The 18,637-nt window shown below is 60.7% G+C and overlaps 7 protein-coding genes across 7 annotated transcripts; 5 read left to right on the top strand and 2 right to left on the bottom strand.

Moving 5' to 3' along the window:
• Positions 1 to 3,151: 3,151 nt before the first annotated feature.
• HRG_06074 (kinase) lies at positions 3,152 to 5,964 on the top strand (the record flags this gene model as incomplete). The annotated part of the gene is made up of 3 exons (XM_044864545.1): positions 3,152 to 3,571; positions 3,629 to 3,770; positions 3,830 to 5,964. 3 exons carry the CDS (start codon positions 3,152 to 3,154, stop codon positions 5,962 to 5,964), a joined length of 2,697 nt encoding a protein of 898 aa, XP_044721077.1.
• A 773-nt stretch (positions 5,965 to 6,737) lies between these two features.
• HRG_06073 (gamma-glutamyl cyclotransferase, AIG2-like domain-containing protein) lies at positions 6,738 to 7,289 on the top strand (the record flags this gene model as incomplete). The annotated part of the gene is made up of 1 exon (XM_044864544.1): positions 6,738 to 7,289. The coding sequence occupies one exon, from the start codon at positions 6,738 to 6,740 to the stop codon at positions 7,287 to 7,289; it is 552 nt and encodes a 183-aa protein (XP_044721076.1).
• A 333-nt stretch (positions 7,290 to 7,622) lies between these two features.
• On the bottom strand, positions 7,623 to 8,312 carry HRG_06072 (uncharacterized protein; the record flags this gene model as incomplete). Its single annotated transcript, XM_044864543.1, has 1 exon — positions 7,623 to 8,312. One exon carries the CDS (start codon positions 8,310 to 8,312, stop codon positions 7,623 to 7,625), a length of 690 nt encoding a protein of 229 aa, XP_044721075.1.
• Positions 8,313 to 10,094: 1,782 nt separating this feature from the next.
• HRG_06071 (prpF protein) lies at positions 10,095 to 10,448 on the top strand (the record flags this gene model as incomplete). The annotated part of the gene is made up of 1 exon (XM_044864542.1): positions 10,095 to 10,448. One exon carries the CDS (start codon positions 10,095 to 10,097, stop codon positions 10,446 to 10,448), a length of 354 nt encoding a protein of 117 aa, XP_044721074.1.
• Positions 10,449 to 10,687: 239 nt separating this feature from the next.
• Positions 10,688 to 13,049, bottom strand: HRG_06070 (uncharacterized protein; the record flags this gene model as incomplete). Its single annotated transcript, XM_044864541.1, has 9 exons — positions 10,688 to 10,752; positions 10,826 to 10,911; positions 10,978 to 11,098; positions 11,157 to 11,338; positions 11,392 to 11,875; positions 11,942 to 12,232; positions 12,295 to 12,501; positions 12,558 to 12,798; positions 12,849 to 13,049. 9 exons carry the CDS (start codon positions 13,047 to 13,049, stop codon positions 10,688 to 10,690), a joined length of 1,878 nt encoding a protein of 625 aa, XP_044721073.1.
• Positions 13,050 to 15,171: 2,122 nt separating this feature from the next.
• Positions 15,172 to 16,734, top strand: HRG_06069 (uncharacterized protein; the record flags this gene model as incomplete). Its single annotated transcript, XM_044864540.1, has 2 exons — positions 15,172 to 15,228; positions 15,298 to 16,734. The coding sequence occupies 2 exons, from the start codon at positions 15,172 to 15,174 to the stop codon at positions 16,732 to 16,734; spliced, it is 1,494 nt and encodes a 497-aa protein (XP_044721072.1).
• Positions 16,735 to 17,243: 509 nt separating this feature from the next.
• Positions 17,244 to 18,434, top strand: HRG_06068 (emopamil binding protein; the record flags this gene model as incomplete). The annotated part of the gene is made up of 4 exons (XM_044864539.1): positions 17,244 to 17,442; positions 17,707 to 17,840; positions 18,021 to 18,255; positions 18,352 to 18,434. The coding sequence occupies 4 exons, from the start codon at positions 17,244 to 17,246 to the stop codon at positions 18,432 to 18,434; spliced, it is 651 nt and encodes a 216-aa protein (XP_044721071.1).
• Positions 18,435 to 18,637: the final 203 nt, after the last annotated feature.

Here is an 18,637-nt window from a genome sequence, read left to right as displayed (position 1 = left end):
GCCCGTCTTCACTACTGGCTTGAAGATATGCCTCGGGTCCATGCAGGGAACTGTGGCCGGGCGGCTAGCCACATATTCTGAAACGTGCGCGACTACGTAGCTGAGGCATGCACATGCAGAGTGAAAAGAGGGTTTGGCTCGACAAGGGAGGAGGGATAATGGGCCGAGCTGGCTTCAAGTCAACGAAGGGACAAAGAGCAACGAAAAAAAAAGCTCGCATTCGGGCGCGGCACCTGAGGGAAGGGGGGGAGGGCAAGCAGCAGGCCCCCGCCCGCTGCCGGGTCAGTCCGTGCAGCGTGTCCGAGCGGAGAAAGAGAGGGCGAGAGAAAGAGAGAGAAGGAAGATGCAAAGAGAGCGATGTGCAGCAGATAAAACGCGCGGGGTATCTGGCGTTTTGCATTGGCTCGCGTTGATGGATGGATGGATATAGCCTCAACGCGTCATGGCACCCCGATCCCAAGGCAGTCTGACGGGATGAATTGCCTAATTTTGTCTGATGGAGCATGCAGACCCGCCGCCTGTCTACTGTACAGCAGATGCCTGCCAGCCACGGTTGTGAACAGTCTCTTCGTGGTTGTCCCGTCGACGACCGACCGACTCGTAGGTGCAACACAGCAGCACAGTCAGATGCGTAGCAGACGAGCTTGATTGGGCAGGCCAAGCTGTCGAAACATGGTTGGTTTCATCCTGCGCGGGCGTCGACCCTGCACCGGCGCCCACAGACGTGAACACAAAGGACCTTACTCGCCCGTCATCCCATCATCCCATGATCCTGCCATGTCTACCCCAAGTTACATGGCTAGGCATGTCTGTCTTCTTGATGCGCCGCAAGGCTGGCTGACCGCTCTCCCTCTCCCTCCATCCGCTGTTCTTGCTCCCACTTTCATGACCCTTGACTTTCATTTCACCTCGGTCCCCGCTCACAGCTATTCCGGGCGAGCTGACGTGTGTTGGGCCTCATTCTCGCAGGTGGGAGAGGCCCGGTTGAGCGAGTCAAGCAAGGCCCAAGGGGCTGTGAGGGATAGGGGAATGGCCGAGGCGACCAGTTGGGAACGGTGAGCCAAGGGAAAGGATGAGCCATGGATAGGTTAGCAAAGCAAACGGGGATATAATAGATCTTCATATACTGCTCGGTAACGGAACATGGGAAATGTGGATGGCCATGATCAGTTGGGGATAGAGTCCATCCAACATTGAGTGTACAGAGTGCGTGGGCGCGCCATCAGCCCGGCTGGCGTCATGCGCGCAAGGACAAGACGCCAAGTAATTCATGGCTCATCTTCGTCTGAAAGGGGAAGAACAAGGACGACGATCCCCGTTGATCGACCCATCCACCAAGACGGGGCCGACAAAGGACTCCGGTGGACCAGACGGTGTGCTCACGCACCACCAACCAAGATTGCACGGAGCTGGGCCATATGCCTCTCTCCATGACGATGCGATGCAGAGCGAGTCAAAACGCCGCCTTGGGCATTGCCGAGTTTCCGTCTCGCCGCTGCATGATGATGCTCCTCCAACGTCGTTGTTTGATTGAGGACTCCGGGCATGGCGATATGATGGCCCGGGCAAAGGACGCCGTCGTCATACCGCGGTAGCGAACAAAGTACGTATGTACTATGCAACAAAAAAGTCTTTCGAGCTGTCAAAGATGCCGAGGCAGGGGAAGAAGGGTGCTCGTCTCCTTCGAGAAGTCCCAGCAGGGCCCGCACGGTGTGCAGTCTCGGGTCAGGATCGCCCGTCGGCCGCCCACACCACACAGCCATCAATCAATCAATCATCCGGGGAGGAGGGGGGAGGACGGAGGGGGGAAGACGGGGGCGGTTTCACCTTTTGCCCTCTCTGGCTGGCAGCTGGCGCGCCACGAAAACGAGGCATGCAAACGAGACACGAAAACGAGGCATGTAAAAAACCGGCGGCAACTCGCTACCGGCAAACGGCGAGTTGCGACTCGCCCGCGCATGATGGAGATTCAGGGGATGCACGCTTGGCGGGCGGGGAGGGGGGTTGCATTTTACAGGGGCCTGCTACAGCGCGGAGCACCACTGGAAGGGTGGGTGGCTGCCTGCCTACTGTAAACGGCCCGGAGCTCACTTCCCCAAGCTACTAGTAGGTACTACAGTGCTATTACTGTAGTTACCTAGTACTGTAGCCCTCAGCGGACAGTGAGAGCAGCGGGCGGGGGGAAGGCCGACCCATTGCACCTACTGGACGGACGGGCGCCCACTGTAGCACCGCAAGGCGCCTACGGTACAGCGGGTACGGGGCCCTGCGGTGGCTCGTCTTCCGGTGGTGGCTCGACGCTGCTACCAGCCAGTCGAGGCCCAGCCAGTCGAGGCCCAGCCAATTTTACAGAGGCGGAATCTTCCAGCCACTCATCCACTCCCTCTCGCGCGTCGGCGCATCTCGTCTCGCGCCTGGCCAAGCTCGACGTGCCTACGAAGACAGACTACTGAGACGCGAGGTGCAGACAGACAATGGTTCCCCCAGAGTCGCAGCCCGTGTTCGAGGTGCCCGTGCCATGGCATCCAACCAGGTTGGCCCCGGCCACTGAGAGACGCCCAGGGCGGGGCACCGCCCCTCTGTAAACCGTGCCGTGGGTACCTCGAATGCTCCGTGCATTCCGTTTGCCTCTGTCCTCTCCTCGGGCATTTCATCCGTTCCTCTGCTCGCCATTCACAACCTCCACGGGCAGAGGCCACAAAACACATCCCTGGGCCTCCGTGGTCTCTCTCCCGCCCTCCCCACCGTCGTCGCCCGCCTTGTTTACATATCATCCTCTCCGCCTCCCCTCCTCGTCCGTTTCCTCCTCGTGCTATTGCCCGTCGCCCGCGTTGCTGCTGCTGCCGCATCTCACTTTTCTCTCTCTTTGTTCTTCGCTCGCTCTCGCTTTCCTCGCCCTTGAGCTGTTTTGCCGCCGTCTCTGCCGGCCCGGAAGCTCGGCGGCTCAAACGAACAGGGGAGAAAAAGTTCGCTCGCTACGGCAAACGAACTCTTTCGTCCTTGCCACCTCTTCGCCGTCTCGCCTCGTCTTCGTCGCCAGAACCCTCGCGACAGGCCAACGAGCACCGACTCCTGGACGCATTGTCCGCCCGCCTTTCTTCACCCACCCACATTCGGCGACGGCTGGCTGTTCCGTCACCTCCCCCAGACCATGGCCATGCTCGCGTCCAAAACGCCCTTTTCGGCCGCCCTCGGCTCCTCGGCCACCGTCTCCAGCAGCGCACCGCCCTCGTCTGCCCTGCCCGCGACGTCGCGGAGAGTCCCCCCTTCGGCCGCCGGAACCCAGACGTATCCCAGCCCCACAGAGTCCGACTTCTCCGACGCCGACGGCCCTAACTCGGTGAAGCATTGGGACGAGGACCGCGTGGCCGACTATCTACGGAGCATCAACTGCGGCGATTACGAAAAGCTCTTCAGGAAGAACCACATCAATGGCGAGAATCTGCTGGAGCTCGACAAGGCGGTGCTCCAGGAAATGGGCATCGACAAGGTCGGCGACCGCGTCCGCCTCTTCCTCGGCATCAAGAAGCTGAGGACCAAGGCCCATGCCAACCAGAAGAAGCGTAATAGGGTCAGTTGGCCCCCGCTTGACTCGGTCGCCCGCTATCGCTGACAGGCCGTGACCTAGGAATCCTTTGCTGCGCTTGAGATCCATTCCGCCCCGGCCTCTAGTGACCCTGCGAGACAACTCAGCGCGCGTACGACGCCCATGTCCACCACCAACAAGCGATACTCGCGTCAGATCGACCTGTCCGCGTCGCTCGATACTGGTAAGCCACCCTCCCCTCCATCTTCACCCCATGAGCGGTGCTAACTTTTCCTTAATCAGCTCGGCAGCCGCGCTTCCCCCCTGGCGCCGGCTTCGTCAACGGCATCGGATCCGGCACCGTCTCGTCCAGACTGCCTGCCTCGTCCTCGGATGGCCCGCCCGGACGCCTGGCGACTACGCATACCAGGAACAACTCGAGCATGGACGGCTCGCTGATGGCTGCCCTGCCGCAAAACCAAGACGTCATCCGAGTCATCTCGACCGGGGGCGTCACAAAGGTGGTCAAGATTGCCGGCTGCAGCACCTGCGAGGATGTCATGCGCGTGACGCTGCGAAAATTTGCCCTCCGCGAGGACCACGAGCGAAACTACTGCTTCTGGGTCCTGACCGGCATCGACCCCGATCCGACCCAGTGTCGGCGCCTGGGGGACACGGAGCTCTGGCGCATCATCAAAGACCAGCGTCGCCCGGAGCGGAACCGTCTCATCTTGCGAAGGGTCCCCGCCGCGGAGCCTGGCGATGCCGAGCTCCAGCGCGCCGCCGCCATCGCCATGGAGGAGGAGCAGCAAAAACACGCCAAGGCGCTTGAGTCGGTGGACAAGCGAAGCCAGCTCAAGGTGCAAAAGGTGCTGGGCGAGAAGTGGAACGACCAGCTCCAGCAGCCGCTGTCCCCCATCTCCTTCCAGGACCGGGAGCGCACCGTATCGCAGGCGGCCAAGGACCTGGAGCGACCGTCTACGAGCGACTCGTCGCGAAAGCCGCAGCGCCGCAAGGTCGGCCTCCGCCAGTTTGGCGGACTGCGCCCGCCGAGCGAGCTCATCGCCTCGGACCTGACGTCCTACTTCCCCGACCACCCCCGCGAGGACATTGACCGGACGGCCCGGCTGTCCATGAGGCGGTCGTCGCGTCTGAGCAAGGTCAACAGCCGGCTCAGTGTGGCCAGCAACCTCAGCTTCGCGTCCAGCATCCAGGACGCGCCGCCGATCCCGACCATTGCCGACGCCTGGCTCAACAATGGCAGCGCGCACGTGGCCAAGGTGCGGGCCAGCGACTCGACGCACGGGCGCATGCCGCACTTTTACAGCCGAGACTCGATTGCGTCGTCGATGCTCGACACGCTGCAGGAGGAATCGGCGCACGAGCCCGACCGCAAGTCATACGTGTCGTTTACCGAGAGCGGGTCGGACACGGCGGCGGTGAGCGTGACGGATCCCGACGGTAACACGACGAGGTCGAGCTTCTTCGCCGACAGCTCCATGACATCCGGGTCGTTCCAGGACCTGAAGCAGGCGCTGACGGACGACGGGGAGGAGGCGGACGAGGAGTTGCAGAGTTTTCTCGCCGGTGAGTCGTGGGACGACAACAAGTGGATGAAGGGGGCTCTCATCGGGCAGGGCTCGTTTGGGTCCGTGTACCTGGCGCTGCACGCCGTGACGGGAGAGCTCCTGGCGGTGAAGCAGGTGGAGACGCCGGCGCCCGGTGCTAACAGCCAAAGCGACACGCGCAAGAAGAGCATGATTGACGCGTTGAAGCGCGAGATCAGCCTGCTGCGGGAGCTGCGGCACCCCAACATTGTGCAGTATCTCGGGTGCAGCTCGTCGGCCGACAAGCTCAACATTTTCCTCGAGTACGTGCCGGGCGGGTCGGTGCAGACGATGCTCAACTCGTACGGGGCGCTGCCGGAGCCGCTGGTGCGCAGCTTTGTGCGGCAGATCCTGACGGGCCTGTCGTACCTGCACAACCGCGACATCATCCACCGGGACATTAAGGGTGCCAACATACTGGTGGACAACAAGGGCACCATCAAGATCTCCGACTTTGGCATCTCCAAGAAGCTCGAGGCGTCCAACATACTGAGCGGGGCCAACAACAACAAGCACCGGCCGTCGCTGCAGGGCTCCGTGTTTTGGATGGCGCCCGAGGTGGTGAAGCAGACGTCGTACACGCGCAAGGCCGACATCTGGTCGCTGGGCTGCCTGGTGGTGGAGATGATGACGGGCAACCACCCGTACCCGGACTGCAGCCAGCTGCAGGCCATTTTCAAGATTGGCGGCGGCAAGGCGGCGCCGACGGTTCCCGAGCAGGCCAGCCAGGAGGCGCAGGACTTTTTGAGCCAGACGTTTGAGATTGACCACAACCTGCGGCCCAGCGCCGACGAGCTCATGGTCAGCCCCTTTCTCGCGCCCATCACATAGATGCGCTCTGTTTCTTTTCTTTGCTATTCCGACTGTTGACGGGCCCTTGGCAGGAACCGGGGCACCTCTTGATCAGGCCCACCAGTATCTGACGTGTTCTTTCTTATGATTTGCTTGGACGCACTTGCAGCGGAGGCGATGAAGGAGGCCCGCAGGGCTCTTGGACAGAGGGCGGCGAAGGGGTAATGGCGTGTATGCTGGACCGGGTGCCTGGGCCCGGTATCGGGAGGCCCGGTGACGACGCGGCTGGCCGTCCTCGGAGGAGACGGGGGTGGCTGCAGGATGGATCAAGATTCACGACCGTCAATGTACATTAAACGATGGAAGGGAATAGAGACATGAATGATGACGGACTCGCGAGGCCAGGGTCTGCCGATGGCTGCGGTGGCTGGCCGTTGACCTCGGCTCGATTTGGCCATTCTTGCCGACGGGCGTAGACTTGGTTGGATTTGGTTGCCGCCTAATTATTTCCACTCTGGCCTGTTCGGCTTGGGCGTTGGTGCTGATGCTGCCTGGCCACGGCCTCTTTGGCCGCCTTTTTTTTCGTGCCCCAAGGCACATTCTTGCTTGCCTGTGACTCGTCTGCCACGTGCTCTCCCCTCGCTCTCTCGTCTTGTCCTTCCCCTTTTGCTCCATCCATTCTTTGACTCCATTTCATCCTGCTCCTTCGACCTTCAGAAGAGGCATAAACCTGTTTAAAATAAAAAGACAGCTTACGAGCACTCGCCGCCACCGCAAGCGGGGGTTCCAATCCACAAGTCTTACCCGCCAACATGGACATGGACTCGCCGCCGCAAGAGGACAGCCAGGCGTCGCAGAGCAGCGTCATGACGGTGACGCAGGAGAAGCGGCACGAGGTGCTGTACTTTGCCTACGGGAGCAACATGTCGACGGCGCAGATGCGGCAGCGGTGTCCGCACTCGACGCCCGTCGGGCTGGGCCTGCTCTCGGGCTGGGCATGGATCATCAACGAGAGGGGGTACGCCAACGTCGTCGTCGAGGACAGGGCCGAGGCCCCGGGCGTCTACGGCCTGCTGTACCTGCTCCCGCCGCGCGACGAGGAGCGGCTGGACGGCTACGAGGGCGTGCCGCAGGCGTACGAAAAGGTGGCTTGCGAGGCGCGGCGCGTGCGTGACGGCGACCTGCGGGCTGTCGACGAGCCGGTGACGGTCCTCGTCTATGTGGACAGGCAGCGGGTCGCGGAGAGCGTGCCGCGCCACGAGTATGTGGGTAGGATGGAGAGGGCGATTGGGGATGCGGTCGGCAACTGGGGGCTCGACGAGGGCTATGCGAATCGTGTCATGCGGAGGTTCTGGGCCAAGTGAGAGGAGTGCTTGGGGACGAGGCTCGGCGGAGCGATGCTGCCGTGGCTCACACGCAGCCCAGCGCGTGTCTGCCTGTGCGGTGACAGCCTTTTGATGACTCTTTGGCTGGCTGGTTACATTCAGCCAAGTCCTTTTCAACTGTTTTCTTGATTTCATAAAGTCTTGTCTGGGTATATGCTGCCTATCCCCCTCCTAACGGCTCGCGTCAGGACAAACATGGGGGGAAGAGGGGGTTTACAACGCCTGCTCCAAGCAAGCAGGGGGGGATAACAAAGAAAGAGATGATGGCCGAGGATAACACGTCTATCTAGAAAGCTCAAAGAGAAAAGCGGTCTAGCACTCCCACAGCGGGACGCACTGCTGGGCCGAGTCGACGCCCATCTCCTTGTAGACCTGCTCGTTCAGCGCGACGCGGGAGGGGTCGTCCTTTTTGGTGCCGACGCAGGTCTGGAGATAATCGCCGCAGCCATCGAGGCCGCCGTCGCGCAGCTTGGCCTTGACGGCCTGGTCGGCGCACTGCGTCTTGTGGAACCAGGCGGCGCTGGCAAAGTTGAGGTTGTCCTGGGTGACGAGGGCCATCATGGCCGCCTTCTGGGATTTGCCGAGGCCGTCGGCGTCGGTGGCATTGGCCAGGTCGTCGGGGAGCTTGGCGACGACGTCCTTTGCGTAGAGCAGATTGAACTTGGGCGACTGCATGTTGGCGGTGCCCTGGCCGAGCACGCCGGGGCTGGGGCTGACGTTGTGCTTGAACTGCAGGCCGGCCGACTCGAGCAGCATGAGGGAGACGAGGCAGGCGGCCTCCTGGACGCAGCTGATGTTGTGCGCGCGGAACGAGTCGACAATGTGCGGCGCGGCCTGGGCGGCGGTGCGGCACTCGTCGCCGCCGCCGTCCTGGGTGCCCGAGCACTGCTTGGTCGACGGCTTGGCGCGCTCCATGGCCCCGGCGACGTCGAGCGCCGCGGCGCAGAGGCGCCCGGCGGTGACGGCGGCGAGGACGCGCGAGGCGGCCGAGGCGAAGCGCATCGTGAGGGTTGCTGGCGGGCGAGGCTTTGGACGGGGGGCGGGTTTGGGGGACGGGGAGGGAAAATGAATGTCTGTAACGGCGTGTGTTCCTGGCTTTATCTGCTCTTCCTTTGCGAGGCGAAAGGCGTCTTTCTTATATCGTGGAAGAAGGGGTCGTGAGGGACGGCTTGGTCGGTTGACAAAGACTGAAGCGTGATGGGACAATGGGCGCTGCCGCGTTGTGCTTTATACCACAACAATAAAGACTGTGAATCGCAACAATGGACCAGCCAGGTGAATGAGTGATGGAGCGCCGGGTTTCAGTCGACGACGAAGCGGTGCCCTTGGGCCCTTTTAAAGACAGCGAAGGCACTCTCGCGCATGAAGGATGGATGAATGGATCCCGTCGTCCCAGCCCCTGAACCGGCCAACGCCCGTCTCCACGCTCGGTCAAAAGCTGCCGGCGCCCAGCGTCGATCCCCCTGCTGCGACGCCGCCCAACAGCGGAGGGGAAAAAGCAAGGAAGAAAAGGGGCGGCAAACAAGGAAGATGGAGATCCAGGGGTTTGGTCTCCAGATGCGCGCCGCCGACGGCACCGGACGTGGCCCAGAAAGAATGGGGGGCCTTTAGCCGACTTACATGCTCAAGCCTCACAAGGCAGGGAGCGAGGCGGGGGCACGGGCGTTTCAGCGTGAGCCCAGCCCCCTGGGAAAGAGTGGGATTCGTTGGCGACTCTCCGTCCAGTGTTAAGCCATCCGTACATGCGCCCCGGCTTGACGAGTGTTCTGGTTGGCTGCTGCTGCTGCCCGTTGGCTGTAGGCGCCGAGTATGTGTGTTTGTGTGTGTGTGTGTGTGTGTGTGTGTGTGTGTGGTGTGAACCGACCGGGGTGGGTTTCGGCCCTGTCCCTTCGGCTGCTGCTTTTCTCGTCCCACGGCCGGACGGTTCGTTCGGACGACAGCGAGGGGGGGTTCCGCTTCCTTTCTTCTACGGGGAAGAAGCGGAAGAAGCGTGTAGCAAGCAACAAGGCGCGCGATGGAGTGGCTCTTTGGGGGCTCCCTGTGGAGACGGTGTGTGAGGGATGGGAAACCGACGCTCATGCCCGCGCGGGATGCATTAGGCTTTGACGACTGGCCAGTCCTTGGAGCGGAGAGCGAGAGAGCGTGGCCTGTACAAAGCTGAGCGGCCTGTTACAAAGCAGAGAGCAGCAGAGAGAGAGTCGCGAGCCTGACCATGGCTGGCCCATAGCCGTCGTCGTCCATTCGCCGTTGGCGCTATGCGTATCCGCACATGCCTCAAACAGCGCCCCCGCGTGCCTGACGGGGCGGCTAAGCAGTGAGACAAACATGCTGCTGCTGCTGCTGCTGCTGCTCGCCGGATACTGGCGACAGCCACCCGCGTCCCACGGCGGCTGAGTGCAGGAGCAAGCCTTTTTCTCTCTCTGTGCTGTTTGTTTGCCGCCCGCACCGCCTTCTCGTCGAGGCTTGTCTGCTCTCTGTCGCACAGGGCGTGCGAGCGACGGGCAACCGGGAGCGTCAGGAGGTGGTGGCGTTTCTATACGAGGGAAGGGGGCGGCCAACAAGGGCAGAAGAGGCCGAGCTTCAAGGGAGGATCGAGGCCTATCGTCACGTAACAGTGGGAAAAATGGGGTCGTCACGTGGCGCGTCCCTCGGCGCGTCCCTCGGCGCCCGAGGCTCACTGGCCCCACACTTCTCCCGGTGCCCTCCGTCCCCCCTCCCCGGACAAGCCCCCGCCCCCCGGGGCCGCCCCCCTCCACCACCTTCACCACCGAGAGTGTCCCCGAGATGGCCCTGCTGCTGCCCCCGCCGCCATCTATGCACCGCGACGACGATGCCCCCGCCGCCCACATCCGCTGCCTCGCCATGTCCATGGGCCAGCCTCGCCGAGCCGTTCCGCTGACCCTGGCCCTCTGCTTGGCCGCCGCCGCCCGCATGCCCGGCACCCTCGCCGCTGCCGCTCTGGCCGCCGGCCCTCGTCCCGCTCCCCTGGGCAGCCCCCTGACCATTGCCCACCCCAGCGGCCGCCTCGACGTCGGCATCATCCTGCCCGGCAACGCCGAGACCATTGTGTCGGCCGAGCTGCTGCGGACGGCCCGCGTCCTCATGAAGGGCCATGTGTACTACTCGGCCTCTTCCTGACACGGCAGGGCTGGCCACTTTCAAGTCCGTGTAGAGCGCCAAAGGAATGCCCAGTATATTGGCCTGTTTGTACCATCATACACTATGTACTCGAGGACGTAGACTGTCTTTGGTCCTTTCCTCGTCGTCTCTCCATTGACACCCGCCGTACAGAGGAGTCACGTCGCTAACAAGCCATGACATCGCGCGTGCCAACCAGCCACTCGAGTCGTGGCCTTGGTTTCGTTGGCCTGCCGACATCACATCACGGGGCAGTTATCCTTGTTGGCCTGCCACGCAAGCTTGGCGTACGGTAGCAACAAGTCTGTAGCTTCGCATCAGTGGCCGAGTCTCGTCTTCGCAAGTTATCCCACCCCTGGTCACATGGGGCCGCTCACCTTGGGAGGAGAAGCTGCAGTCGATGTAGCATTGCACCGTGTCGGCAAATTCCTCGCCGAGATTGTCCAAAACGCGTTTCTTGATGCTACAACGGGGTCAGTCTTTCTTCTTATTCTTCGACCCTGATACGTCAGGCACGCTGTTCACGCACAAGTCGAGAAATATGACGTCGACCTTGTCTGGCTTACTGCCATCCTCCGGGAACGAGGCACGAGTCTCCCAGTAGTTGGGGATCTTGTGGCTAGGGATTTCCGAGTGCTCGGTGTCGTCGCCTGCAGAGTGTCAGCCACGCCTGCTTGGCCACCGCCCATGGCCAGGAATGAGACGCACCGTCATCGCCCCAGTCGTCAGAGGTTGCGTAGCCGGGCACAACGGCCTCTTGGCGACGGACAACGCCACGGGTTTCGCGCAGGTCGCGGCGACTCATAAAGCCCAGCGTCGGATCGGTGCATTCGTCGCGAGGGGTGGGCATAGACACAAGATGTCGCTTGTCGGCAGGGCCCCTGTTTAGCCTTGTTTACCATTGTCAGTCATGGTGTTGCAGGTTCGACAAGGGAGAGCTCACTGTTGGATGAGTCGGGAGGCCTTGTCAAACGGCACATCGGGGATGTACAGAAAGAGGTTGCGGAAAGGCGAGATGATGAAACTGTCGTCGTAGGTGAAGGGACCCTTGTGCAGGTCGAAGCGTATGGCCCCCGTGTTGCCGAGGATGATGCGCGACCTGTCGGCGCGCGTCTTGTTGACCACGATGGCCGACACGGCAGGATAGATGACGCCGGGGAAGATGTTTTTCGTCTTGTCATTGAAAGGCGCGCAGCGCATGCACCAGTCTTGCGGCGCACAGCCGTATACATCGCCCAGTCTCAACTCATCGCGCACCTCTGTGATGTCGCTCGTCACCCGTTGGCCGGAGTGGTGGTGGTCAAAAGCCTTGCTGCCGTCGTTGGAGTGGTACATGAACGTCTTGCGGTTCCAGTCGAGATAGCGCCGCGAGTAGACAAAGGGCGACTTGGACCCTTTCTTAGCCGGGCGTGAAGCGTTCTCGACACCTCCAAGTTTCGCGACACCGCAGTATCCGCTATTGGAGGGGTTGAAGCCCGACATGGAAAGCCAGCCAAGAGTCTCGCAGTAGCGGCCGGACTCGAGTCCGACAGCGGCGTCATCGTAGACTGCGAGGTCTCGAATATGGGTGTGCCCTCCAAAGATCTGAACTGGCGTCTCCGGATGCGCAGCGCGAATAGCATCGAAGACGACCTTGAAGGTGCTGGAGGGATCGGTTTGCCGAACGGGATTGTGACCAAAGAGGATAAACAGATCGACAGGCTCATTGGCGGTCAAGGTCTCGGCGAACCAGCTCTCTTTTACCATGTCCTTGGCCTTGAGAACCCGAGAAGCGTTCGAGTTGCCTTGGCGCCTCTCGAGTCAGCCAGCGATGCTCGCACAGGCCCCAGGAGAGTTCCGGGCGTACCTTTGAAGTCAAAGAGCACACCGAAAGCTTTGATACGCAAGCCCTGGGCGGTGGTAAAGTAGCGGTGGGTGGCGCCCACGTACTCGTATTTGCCCGACGTTTGGTTCAACACCTGGACGTTGGACGTGACATACTTGTCTCCCCACTTGCGAGCATACTCGTTGAACATTTGGTAGGCAACCTCGGACACGTAGAGCTCATGGTTGCCTGGGTCTCGGTTAGACAGTGACCGAGTTTGCACATAAGGGGCGGTCCGCGCTCACCGATGGCGAGGAGGTCGTAGTCGATCTCTTCAAAGATGGGCATCGACTTAGTGCCGTCGACCTTTGTGGCATCGGACAAGCCGGTCCCGTCATGGAGGTCGCCCGTGTCGACGAGCAAGAGATCGACGCCCATTTTGCCAGCAGTCTGTTTCATGCGGCGGGCAAAGGTGACAAAGTCGCCCCAGTCGGCGCCATAGTTTTTCTCCTTGAGATGGCCCTCGAGCCATCCATGCGTGTCCGTCTGGCGGGCAGTCAGTCAGCCGCCATGGCCCTTGACACGAGGAGCCGTACTGTATGGAGGAAATTGATCTGACCCCATTCCAGGGGAGCCTTGGGACCGTAGGCGGCATCCGGGGCACCGGGTTGCATGCGCTTCACATGGCGGACGTGCTCGACCTTGTTCATGGGCCCGTAGCAGCTGTTTTCCTCGCAGGCAGTGACGCCCGAGAGCAGGGCGGCGATGGCGCCTGCGATGGCGAGCGACTTGAACATGGCGACGGCGTTCGACGGCTGGGCTAGACGGCTTGGTGTCCGACGGTGTTCCTGTCGAGCTGCCACGGTGGGCGCGGGCGCTATATAAGACACGCATATCTAGTCCCGGGGCGCGGGCCCGATGCTCTGTAGGTTCCGTCTGGTGTCTCATCGGCGGCCGCTAGAGAAGTTGGTTGGCCTGTTGAGCGGAAGACCCCCTGTCCACAGCGGCATTGTCGGTGCCACCAAGGCGATGCCGAAGCCGATGTTGAGGGCTCACCTTCCCAAATCGTTGAGCGGGGTCTGAAGGGAGGGCAAGGTGACCGAGATGGCAGCCGACTTTTGCTCTTGTCATCCGTCGGGCGAGAAGCCAGCAAAGCAATCGCCTGCAAGCATTACGGGGGGGGGGGGCGGGGGGCGGGCGTCGGATGGCCCCTCTGTGTGTGTGCCGAGTCTCCCGGTTGTGCTCGCGACGAGTTATCGCCATCTGTTTGCTGACTCTCGATGTGTGGTCGAGGCCCTGAGCTCTGCCGTGACTCTCGTGGTTGAATCGGCCACCGTGCGTGCTGTGCGGTTGCTACCGGCTATGCCCAGGCCAGCAACAATGGTTGATGTCGAGAAAGGGGGAGGCCGCAACTTCTTTCCTTGCTTCTTTCCACTTCGTCCTCCAGCTCAACATGGCATGTACGTACTGCCGTCTTCTGAATGGGCGTTGGACGTAGGGTAGGGTCTCGGATCAGTCACGTGAATGCGGCCAGACCAGCTTGAATACCAAGGTCAAGCACAGAAACATCGTCGCCTGTCCTCATCAACACCACCACCGACAACGGGGTCCCGTCTCCATCGGCCTGTTCCTAGTGTCTGCTGTCTGGTCGCCCCGCCGGCTCGCCCCTGCTCCGCGAAATCATCTGCCGGCGCCCGAGTTTATTCACCGATCATGGCCTGACTTCGCTTCGCCGCCAAGGCGCGAAGCCTTGTTAAAGTACCATTGATAACGACATGGATCTGGCGAAAGATTGCCCCGGCGATGCAACATTGCTGGCGTTTGCTCATGTCTACCTACGTCCGCTGCGCATGGACTCGACGGCCTTGACGGACACGGCCAATCCCACCCATAGGTCGCAGCGCTCTGGCACATGGCTCGACAAATCAGGGCGGCCTGAGACTGATTCTCCCTCAACTCGCAGTCACCAAACAGCGGGGAATCGCCGTTGCTTGTCCATTCCAGCGTTGGTTGTTTTCCCCTTTGGCCATCAACATTGGCGGTCAAGGTGCGACTCTTGATGCCCATGGCCTTTGGTTCAGTGTGAGGTGCAAATGGCCGCCATGGGTGAGGGTAAGCCTGGATCAATCCAGTACACCACTCGCTGGTCAGCACGGTGAACCTTCTCGAGATTGCTGGGCCTCCTCTTCTTCTAAAACTTGCACGGGTCGCTGCATCCCCGGTCACTGGGGGAAACAGGAAATGAGAGGGAGAAAACCGCACCAGACGAGTGCACTCCCTCAGTATGGGATCGCCGAAGGACTACAAGTTCCGCTATCAGCCCTCCCTTGGGCTCTACCCTGGATATCTTCGAAACAGTCGAGTTACTGCCCGACGAATTATTATAAACACCCGCGACTGGCCCGCAAAAAAGCCGACGCCAGATCCTCTCGTCGTTTACAAAGCCCAATCTCCCAGGGGGCATGCAGAGCCAATGTCGCGCATCTCTCTCCTCTGAAAGCCAATGCTTCGGTCAAATCGACATTTGAATTACGGCCGCATGTGCGCGAGGACATTTTTGCATGCATGGTTTCCCACCGGCTGCTTGTGAGCAGCATGTATCAGTTCGGCACGCAGGAATGGCCCAAGCCGAACGGGTCGACCCCTTGATGCGTCGCCTAACAAGGAGGAATTCCAAACTCCTCCCAAGCCATTCCGCCCAGTGCGTCCGACGACTCATCCACAATGGAAGCCCTGGGGAACGCTGAGACAAGAGCGCGGTCACCTGCTAGACCCAGAGCAACAGACTTGGCATACATAAACGGCTCGGGAAACCACCAACTTCTCGCTGGTAGGACATCACGTTTACTTGGGCGCCGTACAATCTCCTTTCAGCGCCGACAGATATAGCCTGACATTGTCCATCATTCAGCCCGCAAAATGAAGTTAATATATCTTCCTCTCTTCCTCGCCGCGGCTTCGGCCAGCCCAGTGGAGGTGAGAAACCCCCGCTGCCTGTCTGGTATCTTGTTGATGTGCAAGTATAGCTAACCCAGTCATCAGCAGAGCGACACCAACATCAACACAGATGCTTCCGAGGGCCTGAACCTGGCAGCCCTCCTGCAAGAAGACGGGGAGGGCCTCCTTGGGGCTCTTGACGGTCTCGGTGTCAAATTCAATGACAAGCGTGACGAGGTTATTGATTTGGACGTCGGCAAACTTCTCGGCGGCTTGCTGCAAGGCTCGAGAAATACCCATCAAGGCAGCGAAAAGCGTGACGAGTCAGCCGACCTGCAGCTCAGCGCCAGCCTCGGAGATTTGCTGTCCACAGATGTGGTCGGCGGCGGCTTGCTCCGAGGCCTTCTGGACAACCAGGGCGAGAAAATCGAAAAGCGCGATGAGTCGGTTGACCTGGAGGTTGAAAGCACGCTCGGAGATCTGATGTCTAATGACGGGACTATTGGCGAATTGTTGGATGGCCTCCTCGGGCGCAAGGCGAAGCGTGACGAGTCGGGCAATCTAGACCTCGGCACCACTCTTGTCGATTTGCTGTCTACGGAAGGCCTTCTTGGCAGCCTCCTTGGTGGCTTCGGCGGCAATTCCAACGAGAAGCGCGACGAGTCGGCCGATCTAGACCTTAACGCCAACCTCGGAAACCTATTAACTGATAGGGTCCTAGGAAACTTGCTGGGGAGCCTTCTCGCCGGTAATTCTAATGACCAATCCAACGAGAAGCGCGACGAGTCGGTCGACCTAGACCTTAACGCCAACCTCGGAAATCTCTTGGGTGAGGGGGTCCTAGGAAACTTGCTCGGGAGCCTTCTCGCCGGTAATTCTAATGACCAATCCAACGAGAAGCGCGATGAGTCGGTCGACCTAGACCTTAACGCCAACCTCGGAAATCTCTTGGGTGAGGGGGTCCTAGGAAACTTGCTCGGGAGCCTTCTCGCCGGTAATTCTAATGACCAATCTAACGAGAAGCGCGATGAGTCGGTCGACCTAGACCTTAACGCCAACCTCGGAAATCTCTTGGGTGAGGGGGTCCTAGGAAACTTGCTCGGGAGCCTTCTCGCCGGTAATTCTAATGACCAATCCAACGAGAAGCGCGACGAGTCGGCCGATCTGGACCTTGAAGCTAACCTCGGAAACCTCTTGACTGAGGGGCTTCTTGGCAGCCTGCTGGGAGGCCTCGGCAGCAATTCCAATGACTATTCCAACGAGAAGCGCGACGAGTCGGCCCACCTAGACCTCACGGCCAACCTCGGAAATCTCTTGACTGAAGGGGTCCTGGGAGACTTGCTGGGGGGGCTCCTCAACCACGAGGGAAATGAAGACTTGGAAACTCTGGCGGGCCAGTTGGACGAGCAAGATACGGAAGGCAAGGTCGACGATGTGGAGAAGGCGGCTTCTGAGTCTTCGGAGCAGGCGCAGGAGTCTAAGCAACAGCTAGAGCAGGCGCAGGACAAGGAGGAGCCACCGACGAATGCAAACGCAGAGCAGTAGAAACTGGCAGGGTGATGGGTCAGCGGCGTTTGATGGATTCGAGAGGTGGTGAAAGAGGGACGGATATATATATATGGACGACGCATGATTTTGTTTCTGGTTAGCACGGAGTTGACCTGGGATCCGGGATCAGGGGTTAATTAGCGGGACGACGATGGGTAAAGTGACTCCGGCGTCTGCTCGATACATGATTGAGTCCACCGGACGAGCCTTCGGCATGTGCCTGCGCCTAGTGCTTGCCGCCGATGAGTGAGGAGGCGCAAAGACGGGCTGCCGGTCCCGCAGCGGAGCACGGCGCGCCAGCCGGGTGCCGTTCCGATGCCGTTCCGATGCCGAGCCGGGCGGAGGCTCCTTGTAGGTATGTACTTTGCTATCCGACGTCGAACCGAACTGTGCAACCTTGTTCTTGTCGCACGCCCAACGCAACCTCCTTCATCCCACGTCTGGATTCTTTTCACGCCCGGTCGCCGCCACCGTTGAGTGGACAAGGACGGCAAGTCGACCAAACGATGGTGGTGCAACAGGAAGACGTGGCGGCGGCGGCGACGGCGACGGCGACGCAGCACCCTTACTACCCGCGCACGGCGTCGATCCCGGGCTTCGTGGCCAACCAGTGGCCGATGGCCCAGCTCATGGCGGTCTTTGTGTGCGCGGCCGGAGCCATTGTCGTCGCCGCATACCGCGTGGCGGCAGTCCGCTGCTCTCGGCGTCTGGACCGCTTCGCCGCGGCTTGGTTTGCTCTGTGTGCGTTGTCCCGTCTCCCCCCTTTCCCCGCCGGAGCTTGCTTGAGCTCCCCCTCTTGTTTCTGCTGCTTGGACGGTGGTTGATGCGTAGAAACAAGGTTAGGCGGCGCTTTGCATGTCACCTTTGAAGGTTCGTCGTCTTGCCTGGGAACCGACCCTTTTTCTCCGTGCCCCTTCCGGGGAGAGGGCTGTGATGGGATGTCGAAGCTGAAAATGGAGCCTTGCATAGGATACTACATCCTGAACCGGACGAGCATTGCCGGGCAGCAGACGGTTCTGGCGCAGCTGTGGAAGGAGTATGCGCTGAGCGACTCGCGGTACCTGACGTCGGACGTTTTCACTGTCTGCGTCGAGACGATTACCGTGGTCAGTCTCGCATTCCCCATGCTTCCTCTCTCGATCTTTGTTCCCGTGTTCTCACTCTCTATATCTCACTACCATGTCCCCGACAAAGACGGAGACGCGGAGGAAAAGAGACCGACACGAGACAAGAGGTGTGGACTAGGAGAGAGTGAAAGCGCAAGAGCTGACTTGACCTCGCAGCTCGTCTGGGGCCCGCTCTGCTGGCTGACCGTCGGGGCGGTGCTCGGCCGCTCACCCGCCCGCCACGGCCTCCAGCTCGTCGTCTGCACGGCGCACCTGCACAGCGTCGCCCTCTACTACGCCACCAACTGGGCCGAGCACCGCGCCACCGGCCGCTGCTACAGCCGGCCCGAGTTCCTCTACTACTGGGTCTACTACGTCGGCTTCAACATGCCCTGGGTCGTGGTCCCCTCTGGTAAGGCTTCCCCTGCCCGTGGGTGGAGGGAAAAAACGGGAGAGGTGTACCGTGGGGCTGACTGACAGGACCACAACGTTTACTCGTCCGTTCTAGTCTTGTTCTGCGATAGCTTTGCGCATATGAGCCGCGCGTTCGCTGCCCTGGACGGGACGAAGCCTCGAAGCAAAGTGCAGTGAGTGAGTGGCAGTATCAGTGAGCAAAAGAGGGATGAAGGGTGACGCCCCCCTTCCATGGCCTTTATGAGAAGCCCTCGGCTCGCCATACGGCAGCGTTTCGTCTCGTTGGGGTATAAACGAGCCCCCCGAAGACCTGAGTCGTTGGCATTTGTGTGTATACGTGTGCAAGTTCATGCTTGGGCATCTCGCCAAACTACAATACG

Source organism: Hirsutella rhossiliensis (genome assembly GCF_020360975.1).
Source record: "Hirsutella rhossiliensis strain HR02 chromosome Unknown scaffold00005, whole genome shotgun sequence".
Classification (NCBI taxonomy): Eukaryota; Fungi; Ascomycota; class Sordariomycetes; order Hypocreales; family Ophiocordycipitaceae; genus Hirsutella; species Hirsutella rhossiliensis.
The sequence above is the reverse complement of the archived record's forward strand: the minus strand, read 5'-3'. Positions and strand labels throughout refer to the sequence as shown.